The following is a 15975-nucleotide window of genomic DNA, read 5'->3' as shown; positions in this document are numbered from 1 at the left end:
GGCGACCCGTCGGCGGCGCCGCTGCCTGGTTACGGGCCGGCCGTTGAGCGGCGGGGCCAGGGCCGGGCTGTGGGGCCGGGTAGGGCGGGGGGCGCGTTGTCCCGTCCCGAGGGCGCGGAGCCGGGCGGGCCCCTCCGCCTCCCCGCGCAAGGGTGCCCCCGCGGCAAGCTGTGTGGCCCTGGGACTCCTGCGCTGTCAGGCGGTAAGGACGCAGAGGGTGAGGCGAAGCCGGCCCCCTGTGGTGCTGCGCCGCGGGGCCCGTTTCAGCCCTGGGATGGAAAGTGACGGGGACCGTTGTTCTTCTGGAGGAAGCTGCAATCCTGACGTTGTCTGCGAAAAACACTTGTTTAAATCCAAACTGTCCGAGTCCTTTGTCCAGCTGGCGTGTAGTCACCATCACTGTGCTTTCCCTTTGAATCGAAATGAGTTGTGCATCTGGAATACAGCGACTGCTCAGGTAAACCCAGAATATATCCCTTCATTGGCTGCTTAAGATGACTTAAAAGGAAGATAGAAACAAAATATTTAAGGGTAGTGTAGGATTGTCAGGTTTCACTTTAATGCTGGGAAGATACTAGCATTTGTTATGAGCTTTGTTGTTGTGATGAGAGTAATATAAACTGTTGTGGGTTGACCCTGGCTGGCAGCTAAACCGCCATCCAGTCTCCTGCTCACTCCTTCCCAGCAGGGTGGGGGAGAGAATCGGACGGGAAGAAGTGAGAAGAAGTCACAGGTTGAGATAAAGATAGTTTAACGAGTGAAGGAAAGAGGAAAAAAGAAATGATACAAAGGCAATCACTCACCCCCTTCTCCAAGCAGATCAATTCCCATACAGGCTTTGAGCAACAGCTACCTTAGAAAACAACCCCCCCAGCCCCGCAACACCTTCTTCATCCAATACCCCAGTTTTATTGCTGAGCATGACGGCATATGGTATAGAATACCCCTTTGCCGGTTTGGGTCAGCTGTTCCGGCTGTGTCCCCTCCCAGTCTTTTGTGCACCCCCAGCCTATTTACTGGGAGTGAGGGGCCGGGACAGAGTGGGAAAAACAGAAAGCCTTGATGCTGTGCAAGCAGTGTTTGGCAACAGCCAAAACATTGGTGTGTTATCAACACTGTTTTTGTCACAAAATCCAAAGCACTGCACCATGAAGAAAGTTAACTCCATCCCAGCCAAACCCAGTACAACTACATTGTAGCTGATTAAGTGATTTTGAAACAATTAAAAAAAAAAGTTATTGTTTTGTTAATTGCATGTACATTATCCATTTGTAATTTTGTATTGTTCATAATCTTAGTTTCAAGTGACTTATTTAACTCTTCTTTATCTACATTTGTCAGCCATTACGTTTGTCAGGACATCATTACTCAATTTCTGCGCTGTCATTTGGAAGTAAAATCAATCCACTTCTTGTCTGCTCTGCTTCTCGTGAACGTGTGATAGTGTGGAGTCTTGATGAATGCACACAGAAGGTGCAAGGAGGTAGAGTATTATTTATGTAATATATGCATATTTCATATATAAAAAAGAAGTGATGCAAAGGCAGTCACTCACCACCTCCTACAAGCAGACCAATGCCCAGCCAGTCTCTGAGCAACGGCTACCTTAGACGATAACCCCCCAACACCTCCTTTTCTTCCACTACTATGTCTATGAAAAGATTGTTACTCCTGAGTACCATGAATTAGCCACTCAGGTTCAGCAGCCCTTGTAGTGATAAATAGTGCTTTATTTCTCTGTCGCTCTTCTTCGGCAATGCCAAGTTGAATCAGGCCAGTAGTCCAGCCAGTCTGATCATCATATCTTCTCAGGAGACCCCGCATTAACTACCGCCGCGCTTCCGAGCGCCCACCGGGCCGCTTTGCCGCAGGCGGGTGCGGGCCCCGCGGCGGATGCCGTGCTGGGCCGGGGGCAACAGAGGCGGGCAGGCGGGCGGCTGCCGGCGGCCCCGCGGGCGGCCCCGGGAGCTGGCCAGGGTGCTGTGCGGGAATAGGCGAGTGCGGGCAACCTCAGGGGAAACGGAGAGAAGCATTGCAAAGGCAGTTAAGTTCTACCACTGTGGAATAAAACCGACAGCAAAATGTTTCATCATAGCAGCACTGTATAACTAAGCATGCAATGCCAAAATAACTAAATGCTACCTTTTCTGGAATATCTGTAGAACTAGTGTTTTACATCCAGCTTTGTCCGGACCTGCCTCTCCTGCCTCTGCCTGGAACACTGTTGTCGTGTGTGTGGGAGCAATGCAAGTTTCTGATTTGGGAGGAGAGTGCATGAGTGAAAGAGGGTTATGATGACATAACACAAAGAAAGCAGAAGTTCTAGTGTCCTGACCACCACCTTGGGTTGGAGCTTCAACCAATGGAGTTAGATTCTAGGGAGCAGTGCTAACTCCTCTTCAAGCTTAAATTGACTGGAAAGTAGAGGAATAATGCAAGAGAAAAAAAGGGAGCAAGACCCCCAGAGTCATGACTCACTGGAGTCCCAATGACACTCTGTCCACAATATATTGTTATGGCATGATAAATGAGAGGTATTGCAGTCCCCTTTGGTGTCAATATTGAGAGTCGCATGGCATTGTCCAACACTATTAAAAGTTTCCTCTTTGTTACCTGTAGTTAGAGATTTGCCTATGACTTAATGTGTGGGAGTTGACTCTTGTACTCTACTCCATGCTGAATTTGCAAATCTACATATTCTGAAAATTAATATTGTAAAGAAAAGTGAACATTTTAAGTGCTTTTATAATAAATGTCATTATTACATTTTAATCCATGTAAGAGTAACATAGAGAATCAAAAAAATGCTCCAGAGAGTGGTCATAAAATAGGACTATGAACTTGGAGGGAACAAAAATGGAAGTTAGGAATAGACAGTTAGTAGCAGACAGATAAAGAGTATGTGTAGTTTTAATACAAAGACATCTGAGAGCCAGATTCTCTGCTGCTGGATTTTCTTCTTTCTCTTTTTCTCTCTATCCACAGGCTTTTCAGCAGATGCTGTATAGGCTTTCTCTCCCCAAACTGTGCTCTGCACAGTCTTGGCATGTTTTCTCTGACCATATTCTTATCAACTATATTGAGATAGTTAAGGAGTTCTTTGTGTGATCCACCTCTCCATCCTGGTAGATCTTGACATGTTAATCAATTGTAGAAACACCCCACAGCATCCAGGATAAAACCTAGAAAAGGACACCTATAATTGTGCCTGTATCCTAGTTAGTTTATTGCCTATGAAATCCTAAAATTTAATGAGATGTCCAAAATCTCTTCACATAGTTGAAAGTAGCATTGTAAAATAGGGATCTGCAGAAACCAGTCTGCTTGAACCAATGAGATGACCAGAATGAAGTCGTGAATGAGATAACTGCTATGCAAAGTTTCTATGAATCTCACTGCACCAGAGTTTTATATTTCATTGAGTCTCAATAACAATAAAATTGCTTCAGGGTTAACACCTCGAGGAATTGTTATAGGAACTCTTTTGGGAAAAGTGCTTCATGTAAGATTTAGTCCGGATGATCAACAAGTGGCAGTATGTGCTGGAAATCGGATCTACATGTTAAGTGCAAAGGTGAGATACCATTCTTTGTAGCCATGGTGCTGCTATTTCTTTAACTTATTCACTTTCAAATAAAATCATGATACAGAAATGTCAGAATAATTAAGCAAAAACATTAGTATTTATCATATAGATCAAAATAAATATGAAGTAATGCTTGATAATACATCATATATTAGGTAGAAGACTAGATTTAAAAAGTTGAAGTGAAACAATATCTCAATAACTTAGAAGAAGAAAACATTCTGAGGGCATCTGAAAAATTACTCCTATATCATTCATTCTGAAGAAGCAAATGTAATGTGTAGTGGTTTTGCCAGCAGGCTGATATACAGGGCTGCAGTTTCAATAAGAAAAATCATATTTTTAATATGATTTTTAATCAAATTAATATTTTGAATCCAAATCTGACAATTTTTAGCAACAGTTATTAATTAAAACATTTAACTAATTGTCATTTTTAGTTTGAAATCTAATCTGTTTTTATTTTGACTTGACTAATCACAGAATGAAGCTATATTAGCTGAATTGGATGGCCACCTGGCTCCAGTGACTGCTGCTGAGTTTTGCACATGGGAGAAAAGTATGATTATATCAGTGTCAGAAGACAGAACCTTTAAGGCAAGGAAATTGCAGAGCTGCACTTTTAAAAAGTATAATTTAGTGAATATGTGAAGTAGTCTTTTTTTCTCTTTAAATATTTTCTGAAGATTAAGCAAGAAACATCTTTGACTTTATAGAGATCAGGACATTGTTCTTAGAGTTGCTTGGGAAATTATTGTAAAAATTAATTACTCTTTTTTAAAAGAACAATGCATGTTTTATATATTCAAAACTTTCTACAGTGAAGTGTTAGCTTTGGTGATTATTATAATCTGGAAAATGGAAATAAAATATTTTGATCAGTTTGGCTGTAACTGAAGTGTTTCAGTATGCTGAACTGAATGAAAGCATTTCACTTTGGGTCTGCTGACATTGATTGGAATTTTCCCTTTTGGGAATATTGGTTTGGGTTATTGCATGCAATGGCTGGGTTATTGCATACTGGTAGGATTTTTAGCCAGACAGCATTTTATATGATGACACTATGGGTTGCTGCTGCTGTACATGACGACAATTAAAGACAATTTAGACAGTAAGGAGAAACAAGGAGCCTGAGTGAACCCAGGTGTATCTTCCAGGAGATACTGGGGTGGGTACCTTGATTAGATACAGTTCAGTCTACTACTGATTGTCCTCTATGTGATTGTAAACATAGCCCAACATTTGGTCCTATAAGCTAAAGTAAAATTAAAGTTTGCTATATCAAAGGTTGATTGGTTTGGTTTTTTTTTTCTAAATTTAATTTTTATGTAACTCTTTGTTCTGGAGAAAATGTGATTTTGATTTTTGTCCTGGTCTTGGACAAAAAAAAAGCAAAGATCAAATTGGAATTTTAGGAAATATTAATAACTGACTTTCTCATTGATTGTTTCTTACTTAGTTTATGTTGATGTAAGAAAATAAGGTAAAAATGACTGAAGGAAAAGATCTATATGCTTCCTCATATTAATCTAATGAAGACTTGATAAATTATACAAAATCCTAATGAATAAGTTTTAGGTTTGTTTTTTTTTAACCTCGATAAATGTTGGGACTAAAATGACAATCAAATAAAAATATTTTGCAAGTCTCTCAAATAATTTAGTAAGTCAGTCTTCAAGTTTTATTTTTTCTGCCTGATTCTGCAGATCAGGGTTAATTCTCTGAGGGCAGCCATGCTGGAGTCTAGGATAGTTGGCTCCTGTGGTTACAGAACTTGCAGTGTCCAAAACCTTATGCTCCCCTAGCTCTTTTATTTGGCTAAAGAAGTGCTCAAACAGGTGAGCATCTCTTCAGATGAATTTGTGAAACAAGATCTTAGGAAACAGCTTTTCAGAAGAATGACGTTTACATTCAGAGAGAAATGAAACATGAACAAAGAGAAAAACTTGGGAGCTAAACAAAGGCTCACAGCCATGTTTAGAAAGCAGGGACTGTCTGGCTGTGATTTTTTCAATCCCAGCTGTGATAGCTACGATAAATGTAGTGGAAGTATTTGTGGAGAGGAAGGCTCATAGAAGTAGCAACATGAGAGGAAAAATGTGGTTGTATTTAGCTTTCTTAATCAACTATTAAGCATAGAATACATCATGTAGAAACAGTCATGTTAACAATGGAAGTTGACTTATATGTGGGTCTATAGATCATAATAAATACCGTTATTATTAATAATGGCCTCTTATCCCAGAGCCCAATATGAAAATTGTGAAATTATGCAAGCTCCCTGTGTGAAATCTAGAACCAGTTCAAGTATGTCTTTTCATTAATTTAGCTTAAGTCGCCAAGAGATCAACCTAAACAAAGATAATGATAGGTACTTCTAACTACTTTGTGTACCCATACCAGGTGAGTTTCACCTTTTTCACTGTGGATACTTATCAATTAAACAAAGCCCTACGTAGTTAGAAAAAAATGCTGAAAAAAATCCTTAGCATGTTGCATCACTTTCAATGGCTGCATTTCTGTGTTTTCACCACATGATGGCCGTTGAAGTTTGAGTTTTCCTTAAAGATTTAAGTAGGTGCCTATCTTTGTTTTTTTTTTCCTAAAGGTGTGGGACTCTTCTACCGGCCAGTTAATATATCAGTCAGGAGTATTAACGGGTAAGATTTCTTTTTTATATATACTTTTTCATAGCAAAAAAATCCTCTCTCTAAACAATAATATAAAATTATTATAGAAGTATTTAGCTGATTTAGTGAAAATAGTTCTAGTAGACTAGGTAGTAGTAAACATATTATCCTTTAAAGCCAGTAGTAAATATATTTTCCTTTAAAGTGTACTTCTGGGTAGGTAATTTTAGTGTACTTTCATAAACACCTTTTTTTTGTACAGGGTGTGCATGTAACTGTTGCCATTTACTGAGATATGCAAATGAAGCTCTCTTGTTTTGTAGATACAGTTCCACTGTCTGAGTACTATGTGCTTGTTTTCTTTCAAATTTTGTATATAACATGGAAGGAAATACTTTAAATATACCATATGTAGACTTATTAGCAGTGTCTGTAGCTGGTGATATATATTGACTTCAAAAGTGAAAGCTACTTTTGTGGAAAGATGAGAGCAAAAGAACAGAAGAGGAGGAGGGTTCCTACAGGAACCATAGAGTTTTCAACAGGACCTGCTCAAACTCCCTGTTGAATGTTCCTGCTTGTGGTGCTGTTAGTGGTGATGGGAGCACACTTTGGGGGCACAAGCTGCATGGAGATTGGTTGTTAAGCTTTGTGCATACATATTATTGGATGACTTCATGTGAACTAAAAGCTAAAACCACACGGTAGGAAAGGAGAGAAAGAAGGGATGATTCCCCCCTGGTTGTCTGTGGCAACTGCTTCCCTTGAAAACCTGCTTTAACTGCAATGTCAGGGTTTGCAGGTGCAAGGCCATGAGAATAACAGCATGGGAACAACAAGGGAAAACTACTGCCACAGGGGCCCTGAAAACCATGCCACAGCAGCTTGGGTGAAAGGCTGCAGAAAACCACTGCCGTGGCAGCTTGGGTGAGAGGCAGGCCACACACCTGCAAATGGAAAGCCCTTAGCAACACAAAGGCTAAGGCACACAAAGCATTGTGCAACCGTAAGAATTGCAGTAAGGGGTTTTTTCACCCGTCTTTATGAATAGAGAATTCAATTTTGAATCCTGTATTTTAATTAAATATCTGATTTGTATCTACTCTGGAAATAATTTTATCTTTTTTGAAGCAGCATTTCCTTTGCTAAGTCTGCTAATTGATGAAGAAAATAAACAGATTATCACTGGATGTGCTGAGGGACGGGTAAGAATTACCCATTAACCTTAGTCTCTATGTCAAAACAGTCAACTATTATGAATGTATGTGTCTATAAAAAAGCTTCACAATCTGCATGCATGTTTTGAACTGTTACAACAGTTATTTTAAGTAATTCAATGCTTTGAGCATAAACCGTATATGGTGTATAAGATCTCTATTACAAAATGTAAACTTTTTCCTGAAAACCAGTAAAGTTTTTAAGAGCACAATCAGTAATTATACAAGAGGACTACACTGAGAGGCTATAAATATATCTGTTTTAAAAGAAAAAAGGTGAAAAAATAGGATTCTCCTATTTTGGCCAAGGAATGAAACACATGACAACAAATGGAAGAGACTGTGATTTCAGCATGTTGGAATTCTAATAAAAATGTGATAAATGTGAATATGCATTTCACCTCCTTTGTAATTTAATGTTAAGAATATATTTACATGAGATTTTCCAGCTGTTTTCCTTCAGTGTTACCATTCAGTGAATTGTGAAGAAAATTAAAGATATAACTATAGTGGTGCCTAAAATTTCGTATAAATGAAATTCACGTACATGACTCAGTGAGCAATTACATGCAGGTTACCTGTGATTTTTAATTGTGATAAAAGTCTATGAGGAGTTTTTTTTTTCAAAGACATAAACATGTAGGAATTAGATGTGCAGTTCAAATTAGTAATGGCTGCTTTTGCTAATATTGAATATATTCTTTGATGATCTTAGAAATGCATAAAATTGAATTTCTGGTCCAAGGTGAGATTCCAGATACAAAAATTCATTAGTTTCATCAACAGTTTTAAATATTGGACCTTTAGTTTCTATTCATGTAAGCTTCATGTTTAGTGTCAAAAGGTTATTGAAATTGCTTTTTCTTTTTCTTGCAGCTTTGGATCTTCAGTTTAAACAGTGATCATAATTACCGTTATGTGGCACATATCAACTTAAAGAAAGAACAAGAGAAATTCTGTAATAAACTGTGGAAATCTGGAAAAGAAATAGGTAGCACAGTGCTTCTAGAAATGCTGTTTATGGTATATTCTAGTTGTTATTGGCTACTGAGTGTGTGCTTTTTATACCATGAGAATTTATTGTAAGTGATAGAGTTATGAGTCTCAGACTGTGGCATGGAATTCTTGCTGAAGCTGATATGAAGTTGAGTATTGGCATATCTGGAAAGAATTATTTGACATATCTGGAAAGAATTACGCATGTATGTCTGTAATAAACTCTTGGCCAATGTATCTGCTTATAAAACATTGCATAATGTGAACTATTAAGTATTTGTTTTTTATTGAATTCATTGCCGAAGGCTTCGGTGGGAACAGAATCAGTGCCTAAAAATTCATCCATTGTCTAATTGGAGTACCATTTCTCAGTTACCTTTGAAGCTTCTAAGAATTTCTCTCTCCCTCTTTTTTTTTTTTTTTTTTTTTAATCCATAGCAGTGCCTCCAGTACCTCTATGATATGATATTTCTCTGGCTGTGGTATTTCTAGTGGCATAACACAGAGTACTTATAAGTCTTTAAAGACTGCACTGGTAGCCTCAGCAAGGTGATTCCATGTTCCCAAATGAGGCATTCAGACTACCTGCACACTAGCTGAAGTGAGTTGAGGTCCTCCTAAAGGCAAGCAAGAGGGAGCTTTCTTTAGGGAAAGGGAGATCTGGTTTCCCTTGCTTGCTCTTTTTCTGGCTTCAGTTACTGTTGCATTCTTAGCTGCTCGGTGGTCCAGCTTCAATAATCCTAAGGTCCTAACCTAATGAGAAAGACTGCTACATTCCTTGTTATTATTTAAGATATATGCATGTCACTTTCATCTTTGGATGTTTGAAAGAGAGTGATGTAGTATCTGTGCCTAATGCTGAATTCGGTGCTAATAGTTCCTAGGTGTGAACTGCACATGCATAATTGATTGGAGACTCCTTGGGAAGATGAAACTGAGGTGGCTTTCCATCTTGTTTTTGGATTATGTTGTAACTTTAGCGACAAGGGAATTTTCAGGCTAAGTGGAAAGATATTCACTGTATTTAAGGGTTGTTGCAATACGGCTTTCAGAGTCACTTTTTGAGATGAACACATAGAAATTCTGCCAAATCCTTTTCAGTCCTTAAGTAGGCTCTTTGTATTTTATCTCTAGGTATTTGAAAGAAGATGGTACTGAAAATAACATAATAATGAGGAAAGGTATTTCAAGAGGGCTGGCTCTTAGGATATAGCCATCTTTTGAAATAGAAATTTCTTGAGTGTGGTCTTAGTTCATGCTACTTTACTACTTCTAATTGTCTCTTAAATCCTGTCTGTCCCTTATTTCATTGTTTTTTGATAGCTAGTATTGTTGATTGTCTTGTTTAGGTGAAGGGCAAAATAATTCCAAGCTTTGCAAAACAAACAACATGAGACCAGAAGGATCAGTGGAAACATCGTTGCCTATCCTCTTAATTGAACATTGTGACTTTTTAGGGTGCTTCCATAATGAAGAAAACATGTAAGTCCTTTAAAATACCATCAAGTGTTTGGCTGGAATCTATTCCTAGGAGTTCCTGTTGGTTCTTGGATTATTTTCACTGCAACTTACTATTTTCTAAATATTTTATAAAACAGAGAATGTATTTAGTGATCTGCAAGTTTTAGTGGCCTACTCTTAGGCGGATAATATACGCAAACTGATACAAAGTTAAAACTGATTTCTAGTCTGAAAAAATAATTTTATAAAAATGGCATTGGGAATATCCATTTTAGCATCTATTGATATGAGTTGATTGGGGAAGATCAGTTAAAAAAATAATTAAGGAAATAAGTCTGATGCAGTCACCGTGTGCCTGTGTCAGTTTGCCTTCCAAATTTAAATAACTTTTGAACTACATAACCTGTTCTAGCCCAACTTCTGTCAGAGAGACAGACATTTCAAGGTATGATGTTTTTACTCCTTCCAATAGAATTGGTTGGCCAGGTAAAGGAAAGATACCTAAATTAAACCTTATGTTGCATTTCTTTCCCGAAAAGAAGTTTAACCATATTATCAGGCACCAGGGGATCTGTTCAGAATACTGCCACAAGAACTGTCTTATAGAACAACTTGTTTTTGTTGTTATTTGTAATTGTCATTTGGATAAATTTCTCAGCCACATCATGTTTTAGGAAACACTTGTTCCACCCTTAGCCCTATGGTGCGTTGTACAGGTATAACTGATTAATCCTCTGGTTAGACAGATAAACAATTTTTTATAAACAGAGAAGAAAAATATCGAGCAGTCCTGGATCATTTTGTTTGTCTCTATGTCAAATTGAAGTAATTATTAACAAACAGTCATTTTCATGATGCCTACATTTTCAGGACTACCATTAAGAGGAAAGAAGTGATGATTTTTAAGATGTACATCTCAGACATACTTTAATGGAATGTCAGAACTCTAAGGCCAGAAGATGAATTACTACAGTCAGTCAGTCTTACTGCTTGTATAATACCACTCTCAAATCATCAAAACTTTGTCTTCATCAAAACTATAGGTTTGATTTGAACTACAGCACATCTTCAAAGATGGCTAGTTTTCCTGTGATGAAGAAACCACCATGTTCCTAGTTAAGTTGTTCCAGCCACTGATTCATTCCATTTTACTTCTAATCTGAATTACCTTCTTCATGTACAGTTATTGGTTCTTAGTATGTTTTTTATTCTGGTAGTCTAAGCCAGCTACTATCAAGTTCCCTCCTTGCATAGCAAATTATAGCTCATGAACAAGTTATCTCCACACTTCTGGATAAAATAGTTTGCACCTTGTATAAGACGTGTTTCTACTTTTGAACTTTTTCTGAAATTCAGTCTCATTTCTTTTTCCATGCCATTTTTGGACATGGTTGCCTGAAATGGATACACAGTAATAGGTTAATTGAAATAATTTTCTGAATTGAGATAACATTACTTTCCAATACCCACCTGATACTGCCTGGCATTGTACGTCTAAGGACTATTTACCCTTTCAGCTATTGCATCACAGTTGGAGGTTTTGTTCTGCTTATAAACAACCATGACTATTAAATTCTTACTATTAATCCAGTTCCATTATCTTTTGTTTTTAGAGTTTTGTATTTAAGTATTTTCCTGTTTAATTTTTAAATTACCATGTGTTGGTTTTAGCAGGTGGTTCATATTTGTCTGAACAGCTGACCAATCCCTGATTTACCACTTTTCCTGCCTGCAATGAAATGCAACAATGAAACATTTTTGCAGCACTGATGTGCAAAAAATTATGCGTCTCATACTTCCCTAAGTTTTTTGAAGTTGAGTAATTTCATCACAGTGCATGGCATTTTATTATTGTAAAGTGGGTTTTACAATAATAAAATCTTGATCTCAGTGGGCGTGAGATCAACTTCCTGTATATATCATTTGATGTCATTGCTCATAACAACTTGATAATGCCACTTCTTTATAAATAATTCAAAGGATTCACAAATTAAATCAGTCTGTTACTGCCATACATCAAAGTAGTGCAAACCACAAATAAAACTATACAGAGCACATAAAAGTATCACAAACCAGAATTGAAACTGTCTTTCCCAGTTTGCTTTTTAAAGTATTTGACTGTTTCTGTTTTTTTTTTTATAAAAAAAGTATTAAACCACTGTGGTGACTCTTTTCATGCCAAGTTTCAGCTTTATATTTTTCCATACTCTTACTGCAACTTTTGTGCTCTGACTTCACAAATCAAACTGATAAGTCTACTCACTCTTATTTGGAAAATTTATTAAAATGTTGTTGTCAATTTTTATTTACTGTGGCATCAAAACGTTTTTAGTTTTTGAGAATGACAACCGTTATTTTGTTATAATCATCTTATGCTTGATAACATTTTTATTCTGTGAGGGTGTTGACTGAAATTGTAACCAGTTGGTCTGCTCTGTGGTGTTTGCAAAGGCTGGATTTCATTACCTAACTGCGATACTACTGCAGTACTAAGAACAGACTGAGACAGACATTCCAGGCTTGCCTGGGGTTTTTTTTTTTTGCCCTTAATTTGTGCTGGTTTTTTTCGTGTACTTTAACTATGTACAAACGTACCTTAAAATTTCACTGCTTTTTGTGTGTTCATATTACAGGTAGTAAAAGTAAGAATATATGTGGATTTGCCTCTTTGTTTGAATTTACTCTTTGTGGATACAGTGCTTTTACAGCATCTCCCAACTGTTACAAACCACAGTAATTTTTGAAGAAAAATATTTCCTATGCTGTTTTAGACTTGCCAAGAGCACTTACACAAAATCAAGGATTGTGTTCTGTTCGCAGTTTTCAAAACTTCACCAGTTTTGATTGAAACTTTTTACTTTGAGCTACAGATTTTTAAAAAATGCTGTAAATTTAAAATCTTTTTTTTTGGTGTAGTTTATTATTGTTGTTGTACTGGGATTGGGTAACAAGTATTAAAAAAACCCAGTTGCTGTGTCTTGTATGGTAGTAAGAAAAGCTTCTTTACCATATTCAGATACTTTTTTCTCTTTTTTCTAATAGATCCTCTGCCCTGAATGCTAGCTATTTTTGGATAGGAAGCTCTACTGGCTTGTTAATAATTAATTTGGCAAACTTTGAATTGGAAGCTTTTTTATCTTACAAAGGTATGATTTTAAAATACCTGACTACACTGTAATGTGATTGCTTTCCTTTGTTATCTGATGTAAGTAGTATAAGAACTAGTTTGTAAAATAGCAGACTACAGTAGAAACTAGATGTTTTTTTAAAAATGTTTTTTCTGATTTGTTTTTGTATGTTCTTCTGGCATTGCTGACTTGTCTCAGAATATGTGTCAGCACTAGATTTCTGTAGTGGCTAGCAATGAATTTTTATCCAATTTTGCAGTTTATGAGTGTTAAATACAAGGAATGTTATTCTACTACTTTACAATGTGAGGCTAAGCTGAAGGTTATACACTGAAGACAGTGGATTATGGTGGTGTCAAATTAGTATGAGTAATTTTTTTTCCCCTGTCTTAGTGATAGTTTTTTCTTTTGAAATGCAAACACAATTTTATAGCACTATGTTCTTTTTGGTAAAGATTACAGTGACCTCAGCATTCGATTTGCTGGATCGTGTGCATTAACAAGGAACGCAGTTAATGGAAAGGTGGGTGTACAGTAAACATTGATTTAATGAATGTTTACATTTCCAGTTATTTTCAATAAATATTAATTATGCATTTTATTTACAGATTAACGTACACATTTGTTTTGCTTGATGTGAATTACACAGTAGTTTCTTTGGAGAGGGTTGATTCTTCTTTATGGAACCTACTAGTTTAAATAGCTGGGTAGTTTTAAAGCTCTCACAGATTGTTTACTGTCCAAAGTGATTAATGAGCAAAGGTGAATTGTTTTTTGTGATGTTCAGTGTGTACCTTGAATGTCAAGAATGACCATTAGAGGAGCAGAGGCAGTCTTTTAGGGGAAAAAAGAATATAAGCATTGTCACACCTTGTTTCTCAAAGATGAACTGCTTCTGAATCCTTCCAAGAAATCTGTGAAAACTATTTGAGTTGTGAGAAAATTTCTGTGGAAAGTCACTAAAAGTGCTTTTAAAGGAAATGAAAGGCATTCTTGTTTGTATACCCCATTTTTGCTGTTACAGTTTTCCTACAGAACTGAGCTGAATCTCGGCCTTTCTACATATTTAGTATAGCAGTGTTTTGTTTTAAAGAAGGATTTTGTTTTAAATTCAGTTCTTAGCATGTTCTCAGCATATCTCTGAAACCAATCTTTCTTCCATGTGTGCTTCTTTTCTCACAACTCTTACTGCAGAAATAGCTCTGTTGTAGAAGGTATTAGAATTTCTGTGACTGTTAGGTATGCAAGTCTGTTAAGACACATATTTAAGCAACATAAACATATTTCTGAAGGACAACATTAACCACTTTTTACTGTTAAATGCTCTGCAAGACTAAACGCATGGATATTTTTGACTAATTTTCATAAATGACACAAAGTGATGTCATTTTCCATTCAGTTTTGGAACATAAATTATGAAGTAAATGGAGTGTTATTTTATGGTATAATTGCTGCAGATTTTATGCTTGATCACCTCAATGTTTGAAGATATGATTGCTGTGTTGGAAGTTAACCTTGCTGCATTGGTGAGAACTCAGCAGAGTGATTTTCTCCTGGGTGGAAATGAGAATAGTCTATCGGTTATTGCCAGGTACAGAATAACTTTAAAAGTTTTTTCCTCTGAGTTGGATTATGCATTTGTTTTCCTGACAACGAAATGCATCAGATGGTTTTGTACAGTGCTATTTGTTGACATGGTTTTATTTTTCTTGTTTTCTTGTCATGCTTTAGTTGTACTGACTGGGAGAAATCACAGAATCACAGAATGGTTGAGGTTGTAAGGTGCCTCTGCAGGTCATCTTGTCCAATTGCCCTACTCAAGAAGGTCCACCTAAAGCCAGTTGCCCAGCACCATTCCAAACGGCTTTTGAGTATCTCCAAGGAGGGAGACACCACAACCTCTCTGGGCAGCCTCTGCCAGTGCTCAGTCACCCTCACAGTAAAAAAGTGTTTTCTGGTGTTCAGACAGAACCTCCTGTGTTTCAGTTTTTGCCCATTGCCTCTTGCCCTGTCACTGGGAACCAGGCATAGAGCCTGGCTCTGTCTTCCTCACAGCCATGTACTGGTGCATAGGGTTGTTCCTCCCCAGGTGCAGGACTTTGCACTTCCCCTTGTTGAACTTCATGAGGTTGCTGTCAGCCCATTTCTCCAGCCTGTGGATGTCTGGATCGCACAACCTTCTGGTGTATCAGACACTCCTCTCGGTTTTGTGTCATCAGCAAACATGGTGAGGGTACACTCTGCTCCTTCATCCAGGTTATTAATGCAGATGTCGAACGGAATTGGACCCAGTATTGATGCCTGGAGTACGCCACTAGTTACTGGCCTCCAACTAGACTTTGTGCCACTGGTCATCACTGTCTGGGCCTGGCTGTTCAGCTGATTTTCAATCCACCTCACTGTGTGCTCATCCAGCCCGTATACCTCATCAGCTTCTCTATGAGGATCTTATGGGAGACAATGTGGAAAGCCTTACTGAAGTCAAGACAATATCCACTGCTCTCCCCTCAGCTACCAAGCTAGTCATTTTATCATAGAAGTTTATCAGGTGGATCAAGCATGACTTACCCTTGGTGAATCCATGCTGACTACTATTTTCTTGTCCTTCATGTGCCTGTAAATGATTTCCAGGAAAACACTGACATCTTGAAGACAATAAAAAACCCTACAATATACATGGAAGTGAAGTGCAGATTTCAGTGCTTATAATAAAATCATCAGTTAATATTCACAGAAATGGGATTTATCATGTAAATGCAATGGTCTGTGAATCTAGTCGGGGCCAAGGCTTGTCTGTGCTGCCGGGTATCTGAGCTGATAACTAATCCACTGATTTGTATTTATGAAAATCTCACTGGTATCACACATATACATACACATATGCAGACAAATAACTAAAAAGAAGTTTTGACACCTTTTCCTAATCTGATGCTTTTGTCCATTGCGTTGATTGATTT

At 37.6% G+C, this 15975-nt stretch overlaps 1 protein-coding gene across 1 annotated transcript in view; it reads left to right on the top strand.

The window, feature by feature from the left end:
- The first annotated feature begins 274 nt into the window (after window positions 1-274).
- The window catches only part of WDR27 (WD repeat domain 27), an 89054-nt gene continuing 73353 nt past the window's right edge, over window positions 275-15975 (top strand). The window contains exons 1-11 of the mRNA XM_075144602.1: window positions 275-457; window positions 1342-1483; window positions 3450-3574; window positions 4070-4183; window positions 6195-6246; window positions 7348-7421; window positions 8310-8424; window positions 9779-9911; window positions 12933-13036; window positions 13474-13541; window positions 14476-14609. Coding sequence (XP_075000703.1) covers window positions 275-457; window positions 1342-1483; window positions 3450-3574; window positions 4070-4183; window positions 6195-6246; window positions 7348-7421; window positions 8310-8424; window positions 9779-9911; window positions 12933-13036; window positions 13474-13541; window positions 14476-14609 — 1244 coding nt within the window. The remainder of the gene's footprint in view (window positions 458-1341; window positions 1484-3449; window positions 3575-4069; window positions 4184-6194; window positions 6247-7347; window positions 7422-8309; window positions 8425-9778; window positions 9912-12932; window positions 13037-13473; window positions 13542-14475; window positions 14610-15975) is intronic.

Source organism: Calonectris borealis, chromosome 3 (genome assembly GCF_964195595.1).
Source record: "Calonectris borealis chromosome 3, bCalBor7.hap1.2, whole genome shotgun sequence".
Taxonomy (NCBI): domain Eukaryota; kingdom Metazoa; phylum Chordata; class Aves; order Procellariiformes; family Procellariidae; genus Calonectris; species Calonectris borealis.
This window is presented reverse-complemented; position numbering and strand designations above follow the sequence as displayed.